Source organism: Aedes albopictus, chromosome 3, assembly GCF_035046485.1.
Source record: "Aedes albopictus strain Foshan chromosome 3, AalbF5, whole genome shotgun sequence".
Classification (NCBI taxonomy): domain Eukaryota; kingdom Metazoa; phylum Arthropoda; class Insecta; order Diptera; family Culicidae; genus Aedes; species Aedes albopictus.
In genome coordinates, this window is record NC_085138.1 from 83,729,738 (window position 1) to 83,754,737 (window position 25,000).

General features: G+C 38.8%; 2 protein-coding genes across 5 annotated transcripts in view; both read left to right on the top strand.

The window, feature by feature from the left end:
* LOC115269552 (polyubiquitin-C) overlaps positions 1-25,000 on the top strand; it is a 54,360-nt gene that overhangs the window by 24,071 nt on the left and 5,289 nt on the right. The window lies entirely within an intron of this gene.
* Positions 1-25,000, top strand: part of LOC134291547 (uncharacterized) — a gene marked incomplete at its 5' end in the record, with an annotated part of 384,123 nt that continues 359,123 nt past the window's right edge. The window contains 2 exon segments of the mRNA XM_062859463.1: positions 1-308; positions 20,233-20,431. Coding sequence (XP_062715447.1) covers positions 182-308; positions 20,233-20,431 — 326 coding nt within the window.

Here is a 25,000-nt window from a genome sequence, read left to right on the forward strand (position 1 = left end):
TCACTATTTCATCATCTCGTTCCTGTGTGGCGTCGGCGGCGTATGCAGCGCACCGCTGAAATCACGCCGAGTGCAAAAGTTCCCTTTGTGATTGTGTGAATATTATTGTGGTTCGGTGATTGCTTACTGTCTTCGTGGTGGTTGGTGTGTCTGATCAGCTGGTGCGAACGGCTACTAGTAGATGTGGAAGATGTGGACCCCGTCGTACGAGATTATCGTGGAAACCCTAACCGGGTCCGAGTTTGAGGTGACCGTTGGCGATCGGGACACGGTCGGCTACATCAAGTCCAAGATCCAGAAGTATGAAGGTAAGTTCGCGTGGCTGTTGTCTTGAAAATGCTGAACTTTTGTTGATTTATATAGGATATTGGTTCCCTTAAGCATGTGGCTCCCATTTACATCCTACGAAAAATAAAGGATTAAAGCGTTGTTTGTTATGTTTCTTATTTTTGTATTTTTTATTAGAAGTAATTGTAATTGTAATTGTAAAGTGAGTACGCATGGAAACAAAAAGAACGGAATCAATCGGTGCCGTAATCGCTTGTTTTCGAATAGGATGAATTCGGGAGCGCGAGGTTACTGATGGTACACATACCCTACACAAGGTTGTGCACTACCTATGATCGCATAACTGTCTCTATCTATTTATTTGTGTTTACATCAACAGACTTTCTGTAGTCCCAATGATATTAAAAACTTAAAACTATTTAAAAATGTCACAAATCACAAACAGAAATTACATTACGAATCACATGTGTACAATATTTCCTACTTAAAATTATGTCAAGTTATTGAAAAAGTCAGTGAACCTTCGCTTTAGTACGTTCCTTGTCAGATGGAAGTCAAAGACTGATGCCACACGGTTGAAAATACGTTGCATGCAAACCTAGTAGAGCACTTCTATCCCGTAATTGTTACGGCAAAGTGGAAGCCTCAGCATCGAGCTGTTCCGCAGCAGCCGTGGTTGAACATTGATGTTCACTTGTCGTAATATAGAATCACAACAATCTATTCGCCCTTGAAGAGTATCGACCACGGTCAAGGCTCTACAAACATCCCTTCATACACGCAGAGGTTGCAAATCAATCAACTGACACCGCCTCTCGTAACTCGGAAGGCGAAGCGGGTCCCTCCATGGTAGCCTACGGAGCGCGTAACGGATAAATCGACGTTGAACTGATTCGATTCGCTCAGTGCCGTTATTGTAGTTAGGACTCCAGACTGCTGATCCGTATTCCAGCGTTGATCTGACGAGGGAGCATGAACAGGAAATATGAATAGGAAGCAAAACAAATATGGGACTGATATGCGATCATAGGCAGTACATGCCTTCAAAGTGAGTCTTTGAATCTACAATGAAACTAGAAATTCAGCCTTTTAGATCTGTTTGCATTCATTCAATAATGAAACATGTCAATAAATAGGTGCAGATAGGTTCCTTTTATAAAACGAACATTTTCGCTGTACAAATAAACGATTTTGGGGGGTTCCTCCAAAAAATCTATCTGGGAATTCTATTTAGAAGTTTCTTTAAGAATTACATCTGGGAAATTCCTCTACGAATTTCTTCTATGGATTCCTCTAGAAATGCCATCTGGGAATACATTCATGAATTTCTGGTTGGGATTCCTTCAGGCGTTTCTTTAGGCATTCCTTCAGGAACTATTTATAGTGATACATTAATCTTGAGGCAATGCATCTATGAATGAATTAGAAGTATCCACCCATGATGACATAACCGTCGTATGCGCCACAGTAGCTTACAACACTTTTTATTTCAGCTCTTAGCTCAACTTTTTACACATTTTTTTGGTCCTTAAAAAAATTCAACCAATTAATTTTTGTGTTGCAATAGAAGTAGCTTACCATCAAAAATAGCATATAGAACCATCATAGCTCGGACTTGATTATCCGTGACTCGGAAAAAATCACCCCTGATAATCAATCATTTTGTTCATTTCTTTAGCTTATTGTAGGTGTTCTTCCCGAGGTGTTCTCCAGGATGTTCATCTGGGTATTCCTTTTTCAGGAACTTCGATTACTCCAAAAATACAACCTTGGATTTTTTAGTAACTCCTGCTAGGGAGTCCAACTTGTACATATGTCTTCTTTGGATTCCTCCCGATTCCTTTGGGGAATTCAGGAGTTCAGTTTGCTAGGAATTAGTTCCTTTAGGAAACAGGAGTTTATGCTGGCATCCAGGAGTTCAATCTCAGAATAGCTTGCTCCAGGAACTTTTGAAAGTTACCCAGAAGAAACTCCTAAAGGAATCCCATCAACCCTGATGGTTCCCCACAAGAAACTCTTGGAAGACTTTTTGAAAGAACTCCTGTGGGATTTCTAGATGGACCTCCTGAAGGAACTCCTTGAGAATTTTCAGATGGAACTTCTGGAGCACTCCCTGAAATAATTCCCGGAAGATTTCTGTAAGTAACACTCGGAGGGATTCCAGTAGGGAATTCTGGATGATTTGCAGAAGGCACTCCTGGAGGATTCCCATAAGCAAGAACTCCTAGACGCAACTCATAGAGGATTTCAAGAATTACACCCAGAGGATGCCCAGAAGGAACTCTTGGAGGAAAAGTAGTAAGACAACCTGAAGAATTTTCAAACATGAATAAAGATAAAATCCAGCAAAATCTTTTAGAAGTATTCAAAATCAAATTTGCAGAAGAAATAAATGCTACAAAAAACTCTTGGAGAATTTTTTGGATGAGTCTCAGAAGAAAATTACCAGAAGAAACTCTTCCAAGAACCTCTGATGAAATCCTAAAGAAACCCCGGAAAGAACTCCTGGAGAAATATCAGAAATAATTTTGGAAGGGATTTCAGAAAATAATCTTGGAAGAATGAGCTCCTGTATAAATTACGGATGGAAAGTCTTGGTGAATCTCAACAGCAACTCTTGGATAAATTTCAGAAAGATGTCCTTATTATAACTGAGTACGATTTTCTAAACGAATCTTAATGAATTCCATCAGGAACTCCTGAACGAATCCCAGATGAAACATCAGAAGATATTTAAAAAGAGTAATCTGGGTTAGTCCGCTAGAGAACTCCTGAAGAAATTCTAGAGGCCGGAAACTGTTTCCTCGAAAAATTTTCATCGAGTTCCAAAAGATGGCCAAGTGATACGAGATAACCTAGAGGAATTCCAGAATAAATTTCTGGACGTTTTATTTTTTGAGATTTCCAAAAAGTATCATTGGAGGAACTTCCTAGAGGAATCTCAGAAGATAATCGTAAAGGAATGCCTTCAGGAAAGAAGAAAAAATATCCTTCTTTGTTAAGATATCGAAATCATTTTCCGAGAGATTGATCATTTTAAGAAGTGTGGCATTCCTGAAAGAGTCGGTCCAGATACTGAAACTGTAATTTGCGCCTTTCTTTAGTCCAACTAAAATAGACGTGGCCGTGCGGCTAGCGGCGCCGGTCGTCTAGACGTTTCGAAAGCCTCGGAGTGCTGGTTCGATTCCCGCTCCAGTCGGGGAAAACTTTTCGTCAAACGGAAAATTCTCCACTGGGCTACTGGGTGTTATGTGTGTTGTCCGTTGCCTAATGTTAGTGCTTGTTCAGTCTGTTCAACCTCTGGTTGAAGACGGTGTAGTGTCTTTAAAAACAATAACAATGCGAAAACAACAACCGAATTTCGCTGATACAATTTCAATTCCTATTTAGAATTAATTCAGAGAAATTCAACATAAACAAGTTTAAATGACCCAGTTCTGACACATTTTCTTGATTTTCTAAGGATACAGTATGAATTTGGTAAATTTTGCACTAAAAATTGCATTTATTTTATTACGCCCGAATCGATACCCAATAATGCTAAATACGCCCAAAACTATGCGCCTTGAATCGATATCAATTTCAGAATCGTCTTTTACTATTAGACTTGTTTTTTTTTACAGAATTTCGCCGTGTTTACGTTTTGATTTCAGTTTGGCCTTTCACTTTCGTAAACAAAATCACCAAGTGTGGAAGGCGTAATTCTTGGTTTTGTTTCGTGTGACATAAAATGGAATTACGCCTTCCACTCAACCCGCGATTTCCAATAGTTAGAAAAGTGATATCAAGAAAAATTTGTGAGTATATAGTAGGAAAATCTAGCATCTTTTCACTCCTATAATCACTTAATTGTGTACATTTTTTCAGGGAACCTTTTGCGTTGCGTTGCGTGGTAACGGAGTAATTCGTAGATTGCATACTGAAAGTTATCATATTAAAACTTACTCCTATTCTAATTCCCTGGCCAAGTTCGCAGGGGTTGACGGTATTAAAGTGAAGGAGTTTCATTTTGATTATTGTAATGTAGTGTTCTTTAGTGAAACATATCACCTTTTTAACACTTTAATGCGCCTCCAACGGTTCATCACGAACCGGCTGCTGCAGATGGAGTATGGCTGATCGTATGCATCAGACATGCTCGATAAACACGGAGGAACCGCAGGGGCTCTTTAGAGTCTATTCCCAAGCAATAGTTCCAAGTCGGTTGGATTTGAGAAGATTTTGATGATCGTTACAAATCCTAATATTATTAGTTACAAATCGTTACAAATAAAAGTATTATAGGATTTGTGACAGGTTATTTTAACCTTTTACAGCCAACTGACTTAAAAAATATTGTTTGGGCTTTCTTTCCTACGTTTCTCGCTTGATTTTGATTAGTAATATATTATGTCATAGTCGCTTTTTCGAATTTTTACAATGTTAGGTACTTGGTTATATCTCGCGTTACATTTGAAAAGGACCTATACCTAGAACGTAAATGTTGCCGCATTTAAGTAGAGTAACAAATTTAATAGGCTTTAAGACACAATAGAGAATTAGGTTGCCATAGCTACTTCATACTCTCACTACATTTCGTCTACAATTAATTGCTGACAATCGTATGCAGGTGACAGCTCCCGTCATTGCTCCATCTTCTCTACCGCACGCCGTGCAGGCAGTGCTGCCAGCGGCAACAGTAAACATTGAGAAAAATCGATGCAAACGTTTTCCATCACATTTCCTATTCGTATTTCACAGTTTGAGAATTTTTCAACATGCTTTCCGTTCTAATGACACAAGATTGAATGTATCTGTGCATCAATAATCAAGATTGCATTAAAAATTATCAAAAAAGTATGAAAAAATATCGATAAACATGTTAAGCTAATTTAGAAAGTTTCACCTGGTGTAGGCCTTATTGTGAGTCTTTCTAAAATTTTCTTAGCGTGGGTTGGCCACCCGAGGGAGTCTGTTGTTGACATCGAATCAAGGCTCGGCCCATTTTGAGAGAGAGAGAATTCTCTCTCTCGGCGCTCGGGCCAGGAGCCTTTTGGAAAATTTTCGGTTGTTGGCCCTTTAAACGAGAAGGCCTACCAATGTAAACAAAATTTTACCGTTACTGGCCCATTTGGAGCACGGGCTTATGAATGATTGGGAAAAAAGCAGTGATTGGCCGTTTTGAAGATGGGGTTTATTCTGATTAGGTTTACGATTATGCGGGTGATGTTTGCACAATAAGTTACTGTTGGGGGATGCTATGGAATGGTATCAAAATCGATTTGTTGACATTTTAAGGATAGGCCCTTTTCAAATGTAACGCGAGATATTTTCTTTAAATAAAGCAATTAAAATCAACCGAAAAATTAATAGTGGGAAGGAGATTTGCAGCACTTAGTTGTGCTGATAGATTCGAAGCTAACTTGCGAACACTTAAACGCATTGTTGACGTCAATGCGTTTGACGTGACATTTTGGACAAAAAAAAAACTGACTGCTTTTTATTAACTGAACAACGTTACTTTTGTATGACTAGGTTGACATTTCTTGGCCACGCATGAGAAAATGACAGAGTTTATCGAGGTAGGACCGATAGGACAATTGAACGAATTTGAATATTTTTCATAGTATTTGTAGGGGGATGAATACATAATAGTTGACAAGCAATTTTTGTTTTATTACAATCAACTGACCAACTTGACGTATTTTTGTTTATCTCTTAGATGGTGTTATGATACCAACAGAAAAATATCAGAAGTTCAGTTACATGTTTCTGTGGGTTTTGGACCGATGAAAATTTAAGGCCACAAGAGATGAACACAGAGAAGTAGAAAACGATTAGCGAAATTAAGAAAACAATTTGACACAGAATCGACTATATTTTAACATACGGGTGACTGATTCGATGAATCTATCTAGAAGTATCTAGAAGACAATTGACGCTAAGATTGGAATAAAGCTTGCAGTTGGGACTAGATTAAAATAGTGGCCGACAGCATTATTATTCATTTTTTAATATTTACCCATAGGCTTTTCGCCGGTTGACAGTACAGTATTTAGCTGTGTACGAAAATACGGATTAGTTGGTGTACAGATGACAGGGTTCTCACGGGAAGTGCTTCAAGTGAGGCTTACATAACAACTGACAATAAAGAAACCTATTTTCCTTGACTTTCTACGCAATGGACATCTGCCCGAACACACGTGTTTTCGTTAATCTCCTAGGCATTATTAACCGTTATGTGGCCGGCAAACTTTTTGCTTTTTTCTACACCGTGTATTTTAAATGGGTGCTGGGTACCCGGGTACCCTGCCGGCCACATAAGGGTTAAGACATGTCGTATGTGCATGACGGAACAACTAGCAGGACACAGTTTCAGACGTCTCTTTTTAATAGCGACTTTCAGCATATTTCCAATAAAACTACACTTCACTAAAGCAAAGACTAAAGCTGCTATGATAGAACAGATCAGAATGACTTAATTGACTATTACCTTGGAGATCTACTTCGAATAACTGACAAATTGACAAGAACCTAACTAAATACATGGACCATACTACAAAAAACCAATTGACAAAAAGAAAAAAAGGGGAAACTTTTATTAAAACTATTTTTGTTCAACGCAGGCCAAAACAGTGTCGACTTGGGCCACACACGCCTACGTACTTCTCTGTGTTGAAACAAGAATAGAGGCTCCTAGAAGCAAATGTAGGGAAAGGGTGCGGTGTAGAACATAAGCACAGTGTTGCTACCGCCGTAATCACTTAAAAAAAACTTACTCCTATTCTAATTGCTATACTCTTATTCTAATTGCTTTTGGAATGCTATTTAGGAAGGAACAGCTATACAATCAAAGGTTGAAGTAAAAAAGAACTCGTACCGGTTTTGCCTGAAGACTGGGTGTTATGCTTTCGCTTCCATATACGATACGAGAAAGTTGTCTTCGTCATGATGGTCTTGGTTTTTCGGGTGGGTTCGTTCAAGGAAGTTTTGGCCGGATGTCCTGTGGTCGTTGTCGTTTCTGCAGTAGAGACACTTCGCAGTGCTCTGTCCACACCATCGTGCTGCAGCGAGCAGTTCTCGCATCTCTTTTTCGACCGACAATCCTCCGTTTTGGGTTGCATCGCAAGCTGTTCAACCAAAGAACTGGTTTGCTGATGAATGGCCGCATAAATGCTGAGTAAAACAGCAGAACTTCAGTCGGAAACTTGCTAACGCGATACACAATGAGAATCAGCGTTCGTTGGAATATAGTTTCCTGCTTCGTCTCGGTGCAACCGGTAGATCGCAAGAATAGGATTGTCACTGCTGATAGTTTCGTCGATCTCATCCAAGTCCATGTCGGTGTGAAGTCTTGCCACAACTCCGCATACCGAGACAATGCTACGCGGAATGTAAGCCTTGTAGTTGTTGGTCTTCAGAAGTCAGTCTGATTGTAATTTGTTTGCTGGCTGGTACTCCTTCAGGAAAATGGGACTTTTGTTGCGTCCCATGTGGTGATAATTGTAGGAAAAACAATAATCTACAAGTTTGTCAAACATCACATTTTAATATTAGGCTTCTGAACTGAGTTATAGACAAATGAGTCAAATGATTGCCAGATGATCGTAAACATCCTTGAAAGGAACACTTGTTTCCGATGCCAGAACATGTATAAACGTAAACTCCCGGTATGACAACTACCCTTACATGAAGTACAGCTCTTCCCATCGATCATACATGCTCCCGTCAGAATACCCATTTTTTCATTGCTATCTCTGTCGCTCTTCAAGAGAGTAGTGTGCGGTAGTTCGGCAGCAGCAAAGTTTCGCGCGCTCGCTTTGCTAGATTTTTGCGATTTTATTTTCTCTGCGGGGCTCCGACGACGGGACGCCAAGCAGTCAGTAGTGTGCGGTAGTTCGGCAGCAGCAAAGTTTCGCGCGCTCGCTTTGCTAGATTTTTGCGATTTTATTTTCCTCTTCCCTCTGCGGGGCTCCGACGACGGGACGCCAAGCAGTCAGTAGTGTGCGGTAGTTTGGCAGCAGCAAAGTTTCGCGCGTTCGCTTTGCTAGATTTTTGCGATTTTATTTTCTCTGCGGGGCTCCGACGACGGGACGCCAAGCAGTCAGTAGTGTGCGGTAGTTCGGCAGCAGCAAAGCTTCGCGCGCTGGCTTTGCTAGATTTTTGCGATTTTTTTTCTCTTCTCTCTGCGGGGCTTCGACGACGGGACGAGTGTGCGCGCGCCGTGGTTCGAGTCGGTTCCGAATTTTTCGCTTCCCTTCGGCGCTAGTTTCCAATACACTTTTAGTTGATAATAAATATTTTCTTTCATTTTTGCATTTACACAAAGGAGTGAAAAATGTTACTTCGGGTTCGCCGGTCGATAAAAAAATCCGGGCGCCGACAAGTGAGTCGCGTTCAGTGTATTTCTGTGTGGAATAGACTAAAGGTTTCTGCTCCCTAGTGGAGTGGAGACGCGCGATAGAATTTTCTTTTTGGCTAGTTCTTGCGTCGAAAATGGTCGGTTGTTAACGGCGGTTTGTGTATATTGATCCATTGTCAAATCATATCACCAACCATAGGTGACTCCCGGACTGACAATGTACCTTACCCTACTAACAAAAAATTCCTTCCTGAGACAAACGTGGAGATGCAGCGATTCGCGGTCTTTTTAACAACGTTTGTCTTACTAACATTCCCTTCCATCCTCGATGACCGTAAGGACGTGGCCGGCGCCGTTATTGACCTTATTAAAGTTGAGAGCTCTCGACCTGTGTACATTGAGAATAATAAGCTAGTCCCAAGCCCTATTCATTGGTTCCTTGTGCAATTTCGATTGCTCTGGTCAATCACGGAGTAGCAACTACGAATTGTGCGGTCATCTATGCTCATGCTCATGCTCATGCTATCTCTGTCGCTCTTCAAGAGGCTCCATTTAAAAATACCCATTTTCAAGTTAGGCGGCCCAACTTGTAAATGGGTATTTTTAAATGGAGCCTCTTGAAGAGCGACAGAGATAGCAATGAAAAAATGGGTATTCTGACGGGAGCGTGTAGTGGAAACCGCTTAAGCTAAGTTTCCAGATCCCACGTAGAGCGCTCAAGTAAAATTCCTCCTTTTTCCGCAAGTAATTTAGACAACTGATCTATATGGGGAGAAATGTCACTTTTCCTTACGGAATAATAACACGGACTATTTTTCCGCGCGGAAAAGTGACAGCTTCATTTGATTTGCACGGGAAGCGTTACTGGTGTTACACTTTTTTCCTTACTTGCCATCTGCGAACCGCTCAAGTAATTTTGAAGCGGAATCATTACTTGATCATTACTTGTCCTATCTTTTTGCACAGTACGTACGAAGTGGAAACTAGCCATTATGTTGTACAGTACAATTCTTGAGTATCAGCCGTTTTAAAATAAAACAGTTTGTCCTGAGGCTTTGAGGGTTAAAGTGCTACTTTGCAGGTTTTTTTTTAATTTTATTTATATTAACGAGATTTTTAGCCCTAAGGCTAGTTCATCTCGGGTCGGGACCCACGGTTTACTTCCCTTCCGAAGGAAGAACTTTTATGTACATTTTGTGAGTATGTCGGGAGTGGGATTCGATCCCAGGTCCTCGGCGTGATAGTCACAGGATTTAACCATCACACCAGATCCGCTCCTTACTTCGCAGGTTTTTCATTGTTTTTCAATTGGTGATTTGATGTTGCATGAAGAAGAAGAAGAAGAAGAAGAATGATGGTGTTTTGAAAAAATCCTATCCCTATAACACAGGGGAAGTTTTTAAAATGCCTCTATTAAATCAAAAACAAAATCTAATTAAAAACGGTTTGAAGTACGGTGTTAGACTTTGAACGAACTACAAATTAAGTACCTTATCAAGAAAGAAATGGTAAATTTAAATTTATACGTTCAATATGTAGTCCGTCCAAAGTCTAACACCGTACATCAAACCGTTTTTAATTAGATTTTGTTTTAGATTTTATAGAGGCATTTTAAAAACTTCCCCTGTGTTATAGGGATAGGATTTTTTCAAAACACCATCATTCTTCTTCTTCTTCATGCAACATCAAATCACCAATAGCTAGAGCCTTCTGAACATATGGGTTCTTTGAGAAAATTTGTTCAATAAATGGGAAAAAAGCCGTAGAGTACATACACAATTTTCACGCGAATGGTCTATTTATACTAAAATAATAATTATCTTTGCTTATTGTTGAATACAAACGAATTTCTAGTACACAATTTCAAGCTTCTTTTGAAGTGTTTTGTGTCGACTATGTGTGGCACTGCTTTGACGAGAAGCTTCTAATGCCATCTCAATATTGCTTCTTTTCGAAAATAATTCATGATGATTACCAATAAATATACATATTTTCAAACTCCACTGTATTACTTAATTCTTTAAGAGATATGTTCTCAGATTCTATGAATCCCTCATCGGATTCAAACACAGCAACGTAAGTCATAGTGGAACGACACTGCACGGCGATAGTCGAAATTCAACCACATTAACAATTCGAAAATAGGACGCTCGATTTCACCAGCACACAGAGTAGAATTCGAAACACGCGCCATCGAACGACCTTGACGTCCCACAAGCAAAGCGCAGCGATGATACCTTCCTGTACCGCGCACCGCACCGTCCGAATTAGCTACGGTAGGTACACGTTGCTATTTATCGGAAACAGAAACATAACGTTCTCCCTTATCAAGGTGCGTCGGGGAGCAGACGCGTTCAGGCGATAATGATCCGGCACCTACTGCCTGCCTGCATTCGAATTCCATCAGCCAGAGTTGATGTCCGTTTGTACCTAGTGATTGTTTCCTACAACAACGGGTTCTGTCGCTGATACACAGCATTCATTCCCGGCTGTGACCGACCGGTGACTTGTTGCTATCGCTTCGGGATGTTTGTTCATTCAGTTTTGAGCAAACAGTTGAAAACAGAAGACTAACACGACAGGACTGAAGGGCAACTGTTGTAGCCAGAGACATAACATTCCGATAATGACATTGACTGGATGGTCGAATAAACTGTAATGATGGCACCGAGTGTGCGCCCGTTCAAGAAATTTAAATTCAATTGGGGGAAAGGGCGATAAATATGGGGAAGTACTTTTTCTTTTTCTTGTCGTATCGTCTCAACTGGGACAAAGCCTGTTCTCAACATTGTTTAATGAGCATATGAACTAAAACCTTACAGCATCAAGAATTTATTCAAGTCCCAAGTAACCAATAAGCAATCAATATTCAAGTTCCAAGTCACAATGCGCCTTTACAGCAGGTCATTAAATGTGACGATCTTGGTAGTCTAGTGGCTATTTATCGTTTCTTATTCATGTGCAGAAGGTCCTGGAATCCCTGGCTCGTCCGTTTCCTCCTACTTTTCAATTTTCTATCTACTCTATCTCTGTTCCTCTCTTCTATGTACGCTCCCGATCAAAAGTTTGGGGTCACTCCCTCAAAAACATGTCATTTTTTAGGCCCATGTCTCCGCCAATTTGCGTCCGATTTCAAAACCCTAGGTCTCATCCAAAAGATAATAAGTCAAACAAACTTTGAACATGATTAAAAAAGAACTTTTTCAAAAAAATTTGCTTGTAAACTTAACCCAAAGTTGCCAAATTTTCTAAAAAAAATAATAAAAACTTACGGCAGTGTCGCTGGAAATTGTGTCGACCAAATTTAAAGATGAGAGCGGTAATATAACCCATTTTCTATTAGCTTTCAACTGCTTTTTCCAGAACTTAGCTAAACAATCTAGAAAAAAAGTTATTAAGTAAATTAAATCTTCATGTCATCGACCAAAAGTTTGGGGTCACCCCTCAATATGATGTATCAGCCAAAAGTTTTGGGTCACTTTCGTAAAACATGGAAAAGTGATTTGGTGATATCTTAGTCATCTATAGTTTAATTTTAATTCTTTTTGGCTCATTTTAAAGATAATTAACTAAATTTACGTTTGATGTCTTTAACTTAACGTATTTAACGATTTTTGTATATAAAAATGTTATGTAAAGTTAACACATTTCACCACACTTCAAAAAATGAGGCAACTTTACGTTAAGTTTAAGTATGTAAATTTCAACAAATATGTGTGGTGCAATGTCTATGCAGTAAGTATCATTCATTTTGTTTCAAATAAGCCAAGCAGAATTAAAATTGAATGAAAGATGACAAAGATATCAACAAATCACTTTTCCATGTTTTACGATACATAGTGACCCCAAACTTTTGGCCGATACATCATTTTGAGGGGTGATCCCAAACTTTTGGTCGATGATATGAAGAGTTAATTTACTTAATAACTTTTTTCTAGATTTTTTAGCTAAGTTCTGTAAAAAGCAGTTGAAAGCTAATAGAAAACAGGTTATATTACCGCTCTCATCTTTAAATTTGATCGACCCAATTTCCAGCGACACTGCCGTAAATTTTTATTCATTTTTTAGAAAATTTGGCAACTTTGGGTTAAGTTTAGATATAATTTTTTTTTGAATAAGTTTCTTTTAATCATGTTCAAAGTTTCTTTGACTTATTATCTTTTGAATGAGACCTAGGGTTTTGAAATTGGACGCAAATTGGTGAAGATATGGGCCTAAAAAAATGACATGTTTTTGAGGGGGTGACCCCAAACTTTTGATCGGGAGTGTGTATCCCAAGCAAAAGAAAATAGCTGAAGAATACCGAACTCAGGTATGGAAAACCGAATAGCTACAACCTGAATGCGGTATTAAGAAGCCTTGCATAAGAGGTAAAATACCTAAAATGGTGTGTATTCTGTGCATAACACTTTAATAATGACGTCAGCTATGGCAATACCTAAATAATAATCGGCGATTTTTCTATACACAATCAGTTGAGCGTGGCTAATTTCCATTCTTTTGCCGAGATTCGCACAGCCGAGCGCCTAGCAATCGCAATTTAACTGAGATACCAGCAAAAAGTCAATTTTATTCATAGCAGCACCCATGTGTGCCGCTATCATCAAACATAAAACGTCAAGCGTTTAGCTGAGATTTCAATAAATGAACTTTAACCGAGATTCCCACAGCCGATCTCGACATTCTGTTAGAAGTGTGTAATCCTGGTTTTCCCATAATTGAATAATACCTCACACAGTCCTAAACACCAAACCAATAATTCGTTGAGATATTTTATCAATACATACCTACAAAATACCAAAATAAGTTAACTCCAATACCTGGGTAACCGATCAACACCTTGTCTTGGTATGATATCTGACATTTGTATGCCGCAGTTTGTGTCAGTTATGTTAATAAGAATCAGAAACGGATGAAAAGGCTGTTTCCCTACCTTCCAACGTAAATTTCACAGCACAGTGCCAATCTATCATATAAAACGCCTACAAGTCATACAACCAAGCGAACTGTGCCGCATCATCTTCGCAGTAATCTTGACATAACATCTATCATAGGCCTGTCCACCTTTTCAAAAATGTTCTATGATTCTCAAGTCCACCCCCATAATTGGCATCCTAAAAGAAGTAACTGGTCAAAATTTCAGCCAAATCTATTGAAATTAAGAGGTGCATCAAATCAATTTTATGTGTTTCGACTATTTTTGATCTTCAAAAAATCATAACTACACAAAAAATTGTCAAAACTTAATTCTTTCGGCAGAAATTGAAAGCTATACAGGTTTGCTACAACTTCTCTGAACAACGTGTGCCAATAAAATTGAAGGAAACATGTGTAATTATCACATTTGTAATCAGAACAACCTTAAGAAGTTGATTTTTTGGTAGATTATGTTCTGGAACACCCTCATACATATACGTAATAAGTTGGATTTTTCAAACGGCATCATATTCTCCAATGTTTTCTAGTTATTTGCTTCTTTGACACCAATGCTGTAGGAGTTGATCAAAAATTACTAAAATTCGTGAAAGCCAAATGTGGCCTAAAAACTAGCTTTTCGGGTGCAATCACGCTTTGGCGCGCAAAAAGTGGCATCGCGTCAGCACTGATATGATAGCCAACACCTGTCATCACGCTTGTTTGTTATCACCCGTAGTAGGAGGTAGCCAAGGCAAACTACAAGGAAGCAAAGCTACTACGTTCAGTACAATTTCGCGCCACAGCGTGATTGCCTCCAAAAAGCTAGTTTTTAGGCCACATTTGGCTTTCCCGAATTTTAATATTTTTTGCTCAACTCCTACAGCATTGGTGTCAAAAAAGCAAATAACCAAAAAACATGAGAGAATATGATGCCGTTCTAAAATATCAAACTTATTACGTATATTAGGGTGTTCCTCAACGAAATCTATCAAGAAATCAACTTTTTAAGGTTTTTCTGATCACAAATGTGATAATTACACATGTTTTCTTAAATTTTATGGGCACACGTTGGTCGGAGAAGTTGTAACAAACAAGTATAGCTTTCAATTTCTGCCGACAGAATTAAGTTTTGACAAGTTTTAGCGCATTTATGATTTTTTGAAGTACAAAAATAGTCGAAAAACACAAAATTGATTTGATGCACCTCTTAATTTCAATGGATTTGGCTGAAATTTTGACCAGTTACTTCTTTTAGGATGCCAATCAAAATATGGCGGTGGACTTGAGAATCAGAGAACATTTTTGAAAAGGTGGACAGGCCTACTATCATCACGTCTGGCATCCTCGCACAAGTGCGTGAAACTTCTACCAAGAATTATCATTTCCCAACAACACTTCGACATCCGCATGAGTTTATGCAGACGCAAAGGTATATTCGGTTTGTGGATACAAACGATTGTAATCATCACTTGATCACTCACTTCCTCTTCCACACATTGACCTGCAACCTGACGTGGTAGGCGCCATTATAGCCTAAATATAGCAGATCACCAACACTCACACACTGAAGATGCCTGCTAGTCCCCTTCAAATATCTCATTGATTCCTTGTGTCAGTGTAGCTGATCTGGCGATACTGGAGTAGCAACTACGGGCGTTCAATCAAGCTCAAGCCTTTACAGCAGGTCATTCAATAAAAATCAGCCGTATATGCGTATTTAGTGCTACTTAAATGCAGGTTTTGGTCTATTATACGGCTTTCTACCGCAACCAGTTCGCAACAGAGTCTTCTTGGATGCCACATCATCCGTGCATGTTTGGTGAATTAGAAGGATTATGTTCTGTTCTATCCAGCCGGTTGCGATTCGTCCATGTTTTTGAAGTCAGCATCAGTTTCAGGGCAAACATTCGAATTGAGCGTGATTTACGAGTAACATTTTTTTTTTATCTCTTCTTCAGGACTCCAATTACGAGCTAATTCACACACGTTTTTATTTAGAGTAACATATATCAACTAACAAAATAGCTTTTTGTTACGATTGCCCTAGTATTTGGAAAATGATATACTTTGTTGGGAAACATATTTTGCCTTTTTCAATTGTTGGTCCTGAAATGATTATTTGTTTGGGGTTCAGCACGCAGTGGGGTTCAGAGATGTTGGCTCACTTTTTTCCTGTGGGGTAGTATTCAGATGACAGCCGCCTGGTTCTATCCGAAGCCTAGTGCCAAAGCTTTTTAAAATCTGGCTAGAAAAATTCTAGAAAGACAAAAAGAAAGTTTTTTGGAATTTCTTCGACCTATGAAGACGACAATAATATTGTAGAAATCTTCTCCTTTCAGCTATTGAATGTCAAGATAAACAACAACTTACAATAAACACGACATACGGCCACGACCACAAAAATTGAAAACAAACGACCAGTTGAGAAGAATCTCGGCTAGATTCAGGTACCTAGCCACCGCCCCAAGTCACCGAAAAACAAATTAGGCGCCGACCGACGATGATTGTGCACTGTGTCTTCGCCGTGCGTCGCCGTCTCGTCTTTATTGACCAACTGTTCAACTGCCCTGACTGCCGTCCATTGTTGTCGCCATTATTATTTAGCAACCCTCCTCAAGGCAACTCTCACTTTGGTTTGCTAGTATATATATTTTTGCAACCCCATCATCAGCATTCTCTCGACCGGTTCCGTCCACCGTTGGTCGCCGTACGTAAAGGAATCAAAACAATATGCGTCTTGGTTTGGCCCATATTGTTATTTATAATTTACTCGCAGTCTTCACACTGTTCGACACCGGCAAAAAGGAAAACTTTTACCATCGTAAAAGTGCTAGATTATTAATTCGAATTAAGGTTACAGAAATATATTCCTTAAACACTTGCTAGTTTAATCTTGTGTACCGTAATCTGGGGGAATGTAGACACTTTTCTTCAATTCTTTTCATTAAAATCAAGTATAATGCGTATGATTCTAAACAAATATTTTCAAACATTTACTGAGTGGACCTGTATGAAGTTTCGTAAACGGATTATTACAAGATACTGATACATTTTGTAAAACTGGTTAAATGGTCCGATTTGAGCCGGGATGAAATTTCTAAGATTGGAAAATTATTGTACAAGCTAAAATTGATGATGCTGAATCTGAATAAGTTTTTTAACCTTCCGTTAATCGCGCTGTTGTACTTTGTACAACACATTAGAATTATCGACCATTACTTTGAAACCATCTTTTCTATCGATGTCAACCCCAAATGTATTCTACAGGAATCTTATTTGGGATGTTATAAGACCTTTTTTGAAAACAGTATAACTCCTTATAATGCGAAAAATTGAAAATCGCAATATGAAGAACGTACTATATTTAAGATAAGATAGACAGTTGAATGTGAATCGTGATGTGAATTAATGTATTTCAAAATCTAAATGATCTAGAAATATGGTGTCTTTGGCAAACTTACTTGGGATGTCAAGGGCCTTCGCGAGGTGATCTGAGAAATTCAGATTTCAACCGATAGGCGGCGCTAGTGAGCATGTATTTTTTATATCCCATATAACTCAGGATCCTGAGTACTTAGAAAGATGGTGTCTTCGGCTAAGTTGTTTGGTTGGTTAAACACTAACTGATGGAGAGCCGTTTGGTTTGAAACTCCACATCTAGGTGGCGCTAGTGGGCATTGAAATTTTATAACTCATACATCTCAGGACCCTGATTACTTAGATGGTGTCTTCTGAAAAGTTGTTTGGTAGATCAAACACTAACTGATGAAGACAAGTATGATGTGGAATTCCACATCCAGGTGGCGCAAGTGAGTACTCAAATATTATAACTCATATATCTCGAGATCCTGATTACTTAGAAAGATGATGTCTTCAGCAAAGTTTTTTAGTAGATCGAACACTAACTGATGGAGAGCCGTATGATTTGAACCTCCACATCTAGGTGGCGCTAGTGGGTATTCAAATTTTATAACTCATGTGTCTCAGGACCCTGATTACTTAGAAAGATGGTGTCTTCTGAAAAGTTGTTTAGTAGATCAAACACTAACTGATGAAGACAAATACGACGTGCAATTTCACATTCAGGTGGGGCTAGTGAGCATTCCCATTTTATACCTCATATAGGGTCTGGGACCATTTGGGCAGGAGCACCTATTTCTCAAGATCCTGATTACTTAGAAAGATGATGTCTTCGAAATTGTTGTTTGATGGATAAAGGATGGATGTACTTATCCCGTGACATTGACAACCTTAAGATAGAGTATATTGAAGTACGACGGTCAGATATTGAATATTTTACTAAGCGCTTTAACTTCATGTAAAATTAATCAATCAAGTGTAAATTTAAACAAATTATAGTCAACTAGTTTTGTAATTTTTTAATTTTGAAAACTTTCGGAAGTATAAAAATTTACAGCTCGTTGATTTTTTTTCTAGATGGATAATAACACGTACATGCTTTTGCAAATTTACAACTAGCGTCTTCTGGTTGCAGAAGCACGAATCAAATGGTCAATCAACTAAAAGCCCTTGATCTACCAACCAACCTTGCCAAAGATATCAACTTCCCAGGTAATCAGACTCGGGGATATATAAGATATAAAATTTGCAGACTCATTAGCACCACTTTTACTGGCGAAATATTGATTTCAACGACCCATCAACCAAATGCACCTATTTGATAACTTTGCCGAAACCGCCATCTCTCTTCTAGTAACCAGGATCCTGAGAACTATTGCATATACATTTTTTTAAGTTCACTAGCGTTATCTAGTGGTGAAATTTACGATTCAAACGGACAACTATCTGTAAGTTTTCGATCTTTTAGAAGGTCGGCACGAGAGGTAACTTTTTCCTCCATTTGGTCTTTGATCTACCAAACAACTTTGCCGAAGACACCATCTTTCTGAATAAAGTGGAGCTTCGTGGCCGTTCGGTTAGCGTTACCAAGCGTGTAACCGCACCATGCCCACTGGTGCATGTAATGTATGTCGTGTCCATGATCTAGTGTTAAGTTCTGTTCAGTCTGTACAGCCTCTGGCTGAAGACGGTGTCCCGTGTCTTTTTAATCGGGATCCTGAGCTACATGAGATTAAATATTTACATGCTCACTAGCGCAACTGTCACTTATCTATAAGCCCTTGATATACCAAACTTCTTTGCCGAAGACACTATCTTTCTAAGTAATAAGGGTCCAGAGATACATAATATATAATATTAACGTGCTCACTAGCGCCGCCAAGTGATGAAATTTCAAATTAAACTGCGAATCATCCGTAAGTCCTTGACCTACCAAACAACTTTGTCAAAGACACCATCTTTCTAAGTAATCAGGATCCCAAGATACATAGAATATAAAGTTTATTTGCTCACTAGCGCCGCCTAGTGGTTGAATTTCCAATTAAACGGCCAATAATCTGTAAGCCGTTGACTTACCAAACAACTTTGCCGAAGACACCATCTTTCTAAGACATCAGGATCCTGAGATATAAGATAAAACATGATATTGCTCTCTAGCGCCGCCTAGTGGACGTATTACGAATCAACTTCGTCAGCATCAAGTAGCCCATGAAATTTACAACAACTTTGCCAAAGACATTCCTCCTCTAAACAATCAGTATCCTTAGATATTTCAGAAAGTATGGGTGTTGTACAAAGTACAACGCGCGACTGCTCGCGTTACAAAAATTGGCGCGAGTACTGAAAGGTTAAAATACTTCAAGTTTAGTAAATTACTGAATGACCCACATTAAACGCCTAAAGGTAGACAATTTTTGTCTTATTTTCTCAATGCAGATCAAAATCGTGTTTGTTATGTTTCCACAGTTACATGGGATTTGATGAAATTCTAAGGCGAAGTATAACCATCAGTGTGTGCCATCAGTAATCTCACGCTCCCATATTCATGCTATTCGAAAATAAGCGATTACGGCACCGATTGATTCCGTTCTTTCTGTTTTCATGGGTGCTCACTTCTAACAAAAAATATAAAAATGAGAAACAAAACAAACAGCGCTTGAATCGTTCGTTTTTCATAGGATGAAAATGGGAGCCAGATGCTTAATAAGGAAACCAATACCCTATCATATGTATTGACCGTATACCAATAATATTTGATCAAATATAAATAAATGCTCAAACATATGGTTCGACTCGATCAGATTTTTATTAGTATCACTCTTCAGTTCCTGCCTGCACAGCTAATCGCGTTCGGTAATTTTTACCGAAATCTCAACCGCTGAACGTTCGGTAATGGATTTTTAACGAAATTCTGTAAAAAAATAACAAATTTCGGTAAAATGTTATCGTTTATCTGTCAAACTCTAACGAACTTCGGTGAAAGTTGCTACCTTTACCGATTTTTTCCTGTAAAACAAACTTAACGATTGAGATTTCGGTAAAACATTACCGAAGTCGGTGATTTTTTCTAACTGTGTGGGCTTAAAGATATGTGGGATAGAAATAATAGAAAGAAAGTCGCAACGGAAGACACTAACATATATTCATTTGAGGAAAATACGTCACCATTCAGTGGCACACTATTTATAATCTTTTGCTTGTTATAGAATGCACCCAGATTGTAGATCCAATTTCTATTTTTTCCGATCCATTCGCAAAACAATCGAACTGATACACCTTTCCACCATTGAACAAATCCTTTCTATTTTTGTCTTCCATTTCTGCAGGAATACCGGTCAACCAGCAGCATTTGCTGTACAACCACAAGGAGCTGAGCGACACCATGGAGATGAAGGATATCCCGCTCGTCAACGGATCCCGCCTGAAGCTGGTGCTGGGCATGAAGGGTGGTCCCATCTCGTCCAAGCGGGTCGTTACCATTTCCGACTACGAGAATTGGTTCGACATGAGCGATGTGCTCTCGAGGTCAGTTGCAATAGATCTGTATATGCTATATAGTTCATCCGCTGTTTGTACATGAGGGAGTGTTTTAGTTCTTCACTCGATATATCAAATATTATTTTCATGATATAATCCATTTTAGTCCGGACAAACTATGCCGCCTTGAACTCGAAGAACAGGTGATGCATTGAGATTTGGTATTTAGCATTTTTGGTTTGGTAGCATTTCTGGCCTGCTGTCGACCGGCCGTCGATGTAACCGACTTGATAACTTCCCACGAACTCATTAACTTTACGTGATAGACGACGGAAGATGATCTGGGACAGCACTTTGTAAGCGATACGTGGAAGAGACAGAGTACATCTGCCTTACACTCCCCGGAGCTGCACAACTAAGCTTCTAACTAATACATTGCTGTAATGCTGCTGGTTCTTACTGGTAGCTTGTGGTACCGTGAAGACGTTGAAAATTCCTTTGAATGATTATTAAAAAATAGCAAATTAAATCAAGTAGAAATCTGGATATTCGTACTAGAGTAACACAAGAAAGGCTCCTAGAACTAGCAGATATTTCCGGCAAGCCGACGATTCCGATAAGATGTTGTCAATTCCATGTGGACGTGGATGAACCTTGAAGGTTAAATCAATCTAGACATTCCGCTGCAAGGTTTATTTTTTCGAAAATTCCGTCAGCATTTCTTTTGGGAACTTCTTTGTAAACACCTTTTGGAATGTCTCCCAAGATTCCTTCCATATTTTCCACGTTATTTGTCTTGGTATTCCTTTCTGATTTTTTCCCACAGATACTTCCGGATTCCTTTCAACATTTTCCAGGTTTCCGTGTTTTGATCCAGCAGTCATCGAATCAAAACCAGGGTGGCAATGGGGTAATTTTGGCGCAAAAATCTTACTGGGGTGATTTTTTGCTCATTCGCTGGAAAGAATTCAAAAGTCCTCTCATCACAAAAAAGAGTCAGGTTTCTGTTGAGATCAACAGCGTCAGTGGTGTATTTTCCTTTTGTCTTTGTTACATTGAGGATATGGACATCTCTCCCTGTAATGTACTCTCATTGGATGGCATCCTTACTTATACTCAGTGTGGGAGTTAATGCGTTCTAGTTCTCTGCTACATCAACGTTGTCGTTTGCTGCCTTGGACCCCTGTACCTACATTTTTATCGACATTCAGGTGCTCGTAGAAGTGCTGATTCCATCGTTCTATCTTCTCACATCAGGAGGCTCCCTTCATTAGGCCATATGAATAAAGTTGAGTAAATACTCTTTACTCAGATCTCTGTGAAGTTTCACAGAGATTTGCTCCACGGCTTCACATAGATTTAGTAAACAGTATTTACTCAACTTTATTCATATGGCCTACCCAACTAACATTTATTGTGAATGTAAACGTCAACAAAGCGTCCTCAATACGGCTTGATGCTGAGTTACTGTGTTTTACATATAGATGGAAGCTTCTATGCAAGCCCTATACCAATGAATCTGGCGAACTTAATCAGCATGTATATGCTGTGCGAGAAGCTTCTATGCCACCAAGTCATAGCTCTTTTCTCGGCTCCTATGTAACCACTAACTGAATAACATCTTGAGAAGGCGCTTTTTCAGCCTTTTCGCAGTTGTTAAATAATAGTTATACGGCATCCCCAAATTAAACGATTAAATATAATTAGGTTATGGATACCGTGACGCAATACATGTGTAACTGGAATTATTACTTTTAAAATTGAATAATTAAAGTACTTGCCGCTATTTGGAATCGAACTCCCGATCTCCGTATCCACTGGTCCCGATGATGTCCTCGCTGCCACACTGCTATATATAAATAACATAGAAAATAGCCCGTTTTGTTTTACTCCAGACAAGGCTTCATAAATGTGCCACAAGAAACCTTACCCAACTTCATCTTGCTGCAAAAGCTTGTGAAACGTCAAACGTAATAATGTTTACATTGAACAAGCTGTGTGATTGCGCCAACAGATTCTTCTTCACAGCTTCTAGCTGAAAGAGTGTTCTTTAAACGGCTACGAAGCGCTGCTGTTTTGTGTTTTGGCAACATTACAAAACGTACTGTATGAAAGCAGCTGTTGTAGTGGCTGGGACTCTTACTCGATTTGAACATCTTCCGGAAAATCTTCCGGCATTGAATTAAAGTGCAATAAAAGCAACCCAAATAATTTCACAGCACAGAGATGGATAGCTGTAAAGAATTTGTGTAGTAGCTATATATTCCGCTTAAAGTTTGTTTTGACAATAATGTTTACATCCGACATGCCGTGTTGGTATGCCAACAGTTTCTTTATTACAGCTTCTAGCCGTAATGAAATCGCATAACGGCCTTTAAAGCGCTGCTGGTTTGGGGATTTGTCAGTATAACGAATTGTACTGTATAGTAGCAGCTGTTTTGTTAGTGGGGACTGCTATTCGATGTGTTCAAGTTTTCAAATCTTCCGGGAAATCTCCCGGAGTTGGAATAGAGTGGAGTAAAGGCAGCCCCAGTGACAAGCAATGGATTTCTGAAAACCGAGTTTGGTAGCTGGATGGTGCTTGTTTTGCAGTCGTGTATTAGCTTATGCTTTATATTTGACTAGCTTTCCTTTTATTCAGCGTTGACTGCTTTTACTCGATGGTTACACAACAGAAAGCAAATGACTGAAGCTTATAGCGCTGAAAATGTTAGTTGGGTATTATCCCTACACATTTCGGCTTGCGGCACGAATCATTTGAACTTCTGATAGAACTTATGTAGACAGTAGACGTTCGGTCGGTGCAAACGGTTTAACTGCAATGCTTTTTTACTGCAAGTCCGATAAGTGCAACAAATTTGCAGTTATCGCACCGCCAACCGTCAAAATGGTGCGGCATGTTAGCCCAAATGAACAGTTGGATCACGGTCACGCTAGTCACGGTTATAATATGTCAATTGACAACTTGTTGACATCTGTAAGCCGTTGCAGTTATCGAATTTCATTCGCTAAGCAAAATGTAACTATGTTGCAGTTATCGGACGTCTACTGTATCTTGATAACGCTTCAGCAGTTCCATTTCCGCGCACTCCGGTTCTCCCAGACGGGTTTTTCTTCCGAAAGAGGCGGGTCTGATGCATTAGCTTCTGTTTGTACCGCTCCACATTATGTCGAGTTCCATGCTGCAGCATTACCGCCCGCACTACTTAGAATTGAGGTCTTTCATCGCTGAAAATGAATTGACTGATGCTAGCTATTGTCGCATTGGAGCATCGCGCGATTTCATTGCCCCTGAACCAGTTTTTCCAGTGTCAGTGTTGCGGTGAGCTTCAGATTCATTCCTGGGCTGTAACGCTGCACAAACGATATCTACTGGAATAGTTTAACCCCATGTCGCCAAACAAAATTGTATTGTACTGAGACATCTCCATTGGTGACGAAGTATTTATCCAACCATCCTGTCTAAGCAGAATTGCAGCATGCTGACCACTGCTGACTCCACTATAACATATTCAGCAATCGAATCTTCTGATATGTAACTGTCCAGTTTTCGTGAAACTGCGTTTCCGAGTACCGTAAAACGGGGTATCTTTGATAATGCGGGTAACTTTGATAGTACGGCAGGCATTGTGTAATTTATCTTATAACTATGATTCCTTGAACCAGTTAAGAAAAAGGTAAACGTATATCAATTCTATACATATGAAAGTTCATCTTAGACGAATTTTCATTAAAATCTAGTTTATATACAACTTTTTGGACAAAAATTAAATATTGTTGATATTTTTGTCATTTACCAACCCCTTCAAACAATCTGCTATACGACTTCGTTAAAACTATTTTTTCAATAAATGGACTCTTATTCTCGATAGATTCATCATAGTGGATTCCAAATCTGGCCTTGAATCTCTTAACGAAGTGTGTTTTTATGAAATGGAAGCTATTTTGTAAATTGGGATATTAATCTCCATACATTGATAAACGCCTAAAAGTATGCAATGCCCTTGTAATTTCATGTAGATAAATATGTGTTGTTCAAAATTTGTTAATAAAACATTAAAAAACTACTCAAAAAAAGAAAACTAACCATGAATAGCATGTAATCATATGTTGATGTACCGTTAAGCATTTATTATTACAAAGATAATGATTTTTGATAGCTTAATTTATTGTGTTTTGCACTTAATACTCCACAAACTCATTTTTATATGTAGAATTTAATAAAAAATCAATGTTCTGATATAAAAATTCTATCCAATATATTCCACAAGCCTTCTCTCATCATGTTCATACTCCTAAGATTTCAATCTGTGATTATTTTTATAGATTTGATGTGTTTTTAGGGCATTATCAAAGTTACCCCAAAATGAAAATCTGATTTTCGGTTATATGAAAAACCAAAAGTTATCCAAAATATTTCAGATTATCGAATCTTTTAATTGCAATTGATAACTGATACCCCAGTACTTGTTTTAAAAATATAAAACTTGGGGAAATATTGTTACATGTACAAATATTGAGAAAATTCGCTGAAAAACTATCAAAGTTACCCCATTTTACGGTACTTGGTATTGTACTTGGTGAAATTATCAAGCTAAACTGATGTCATGATGCCCT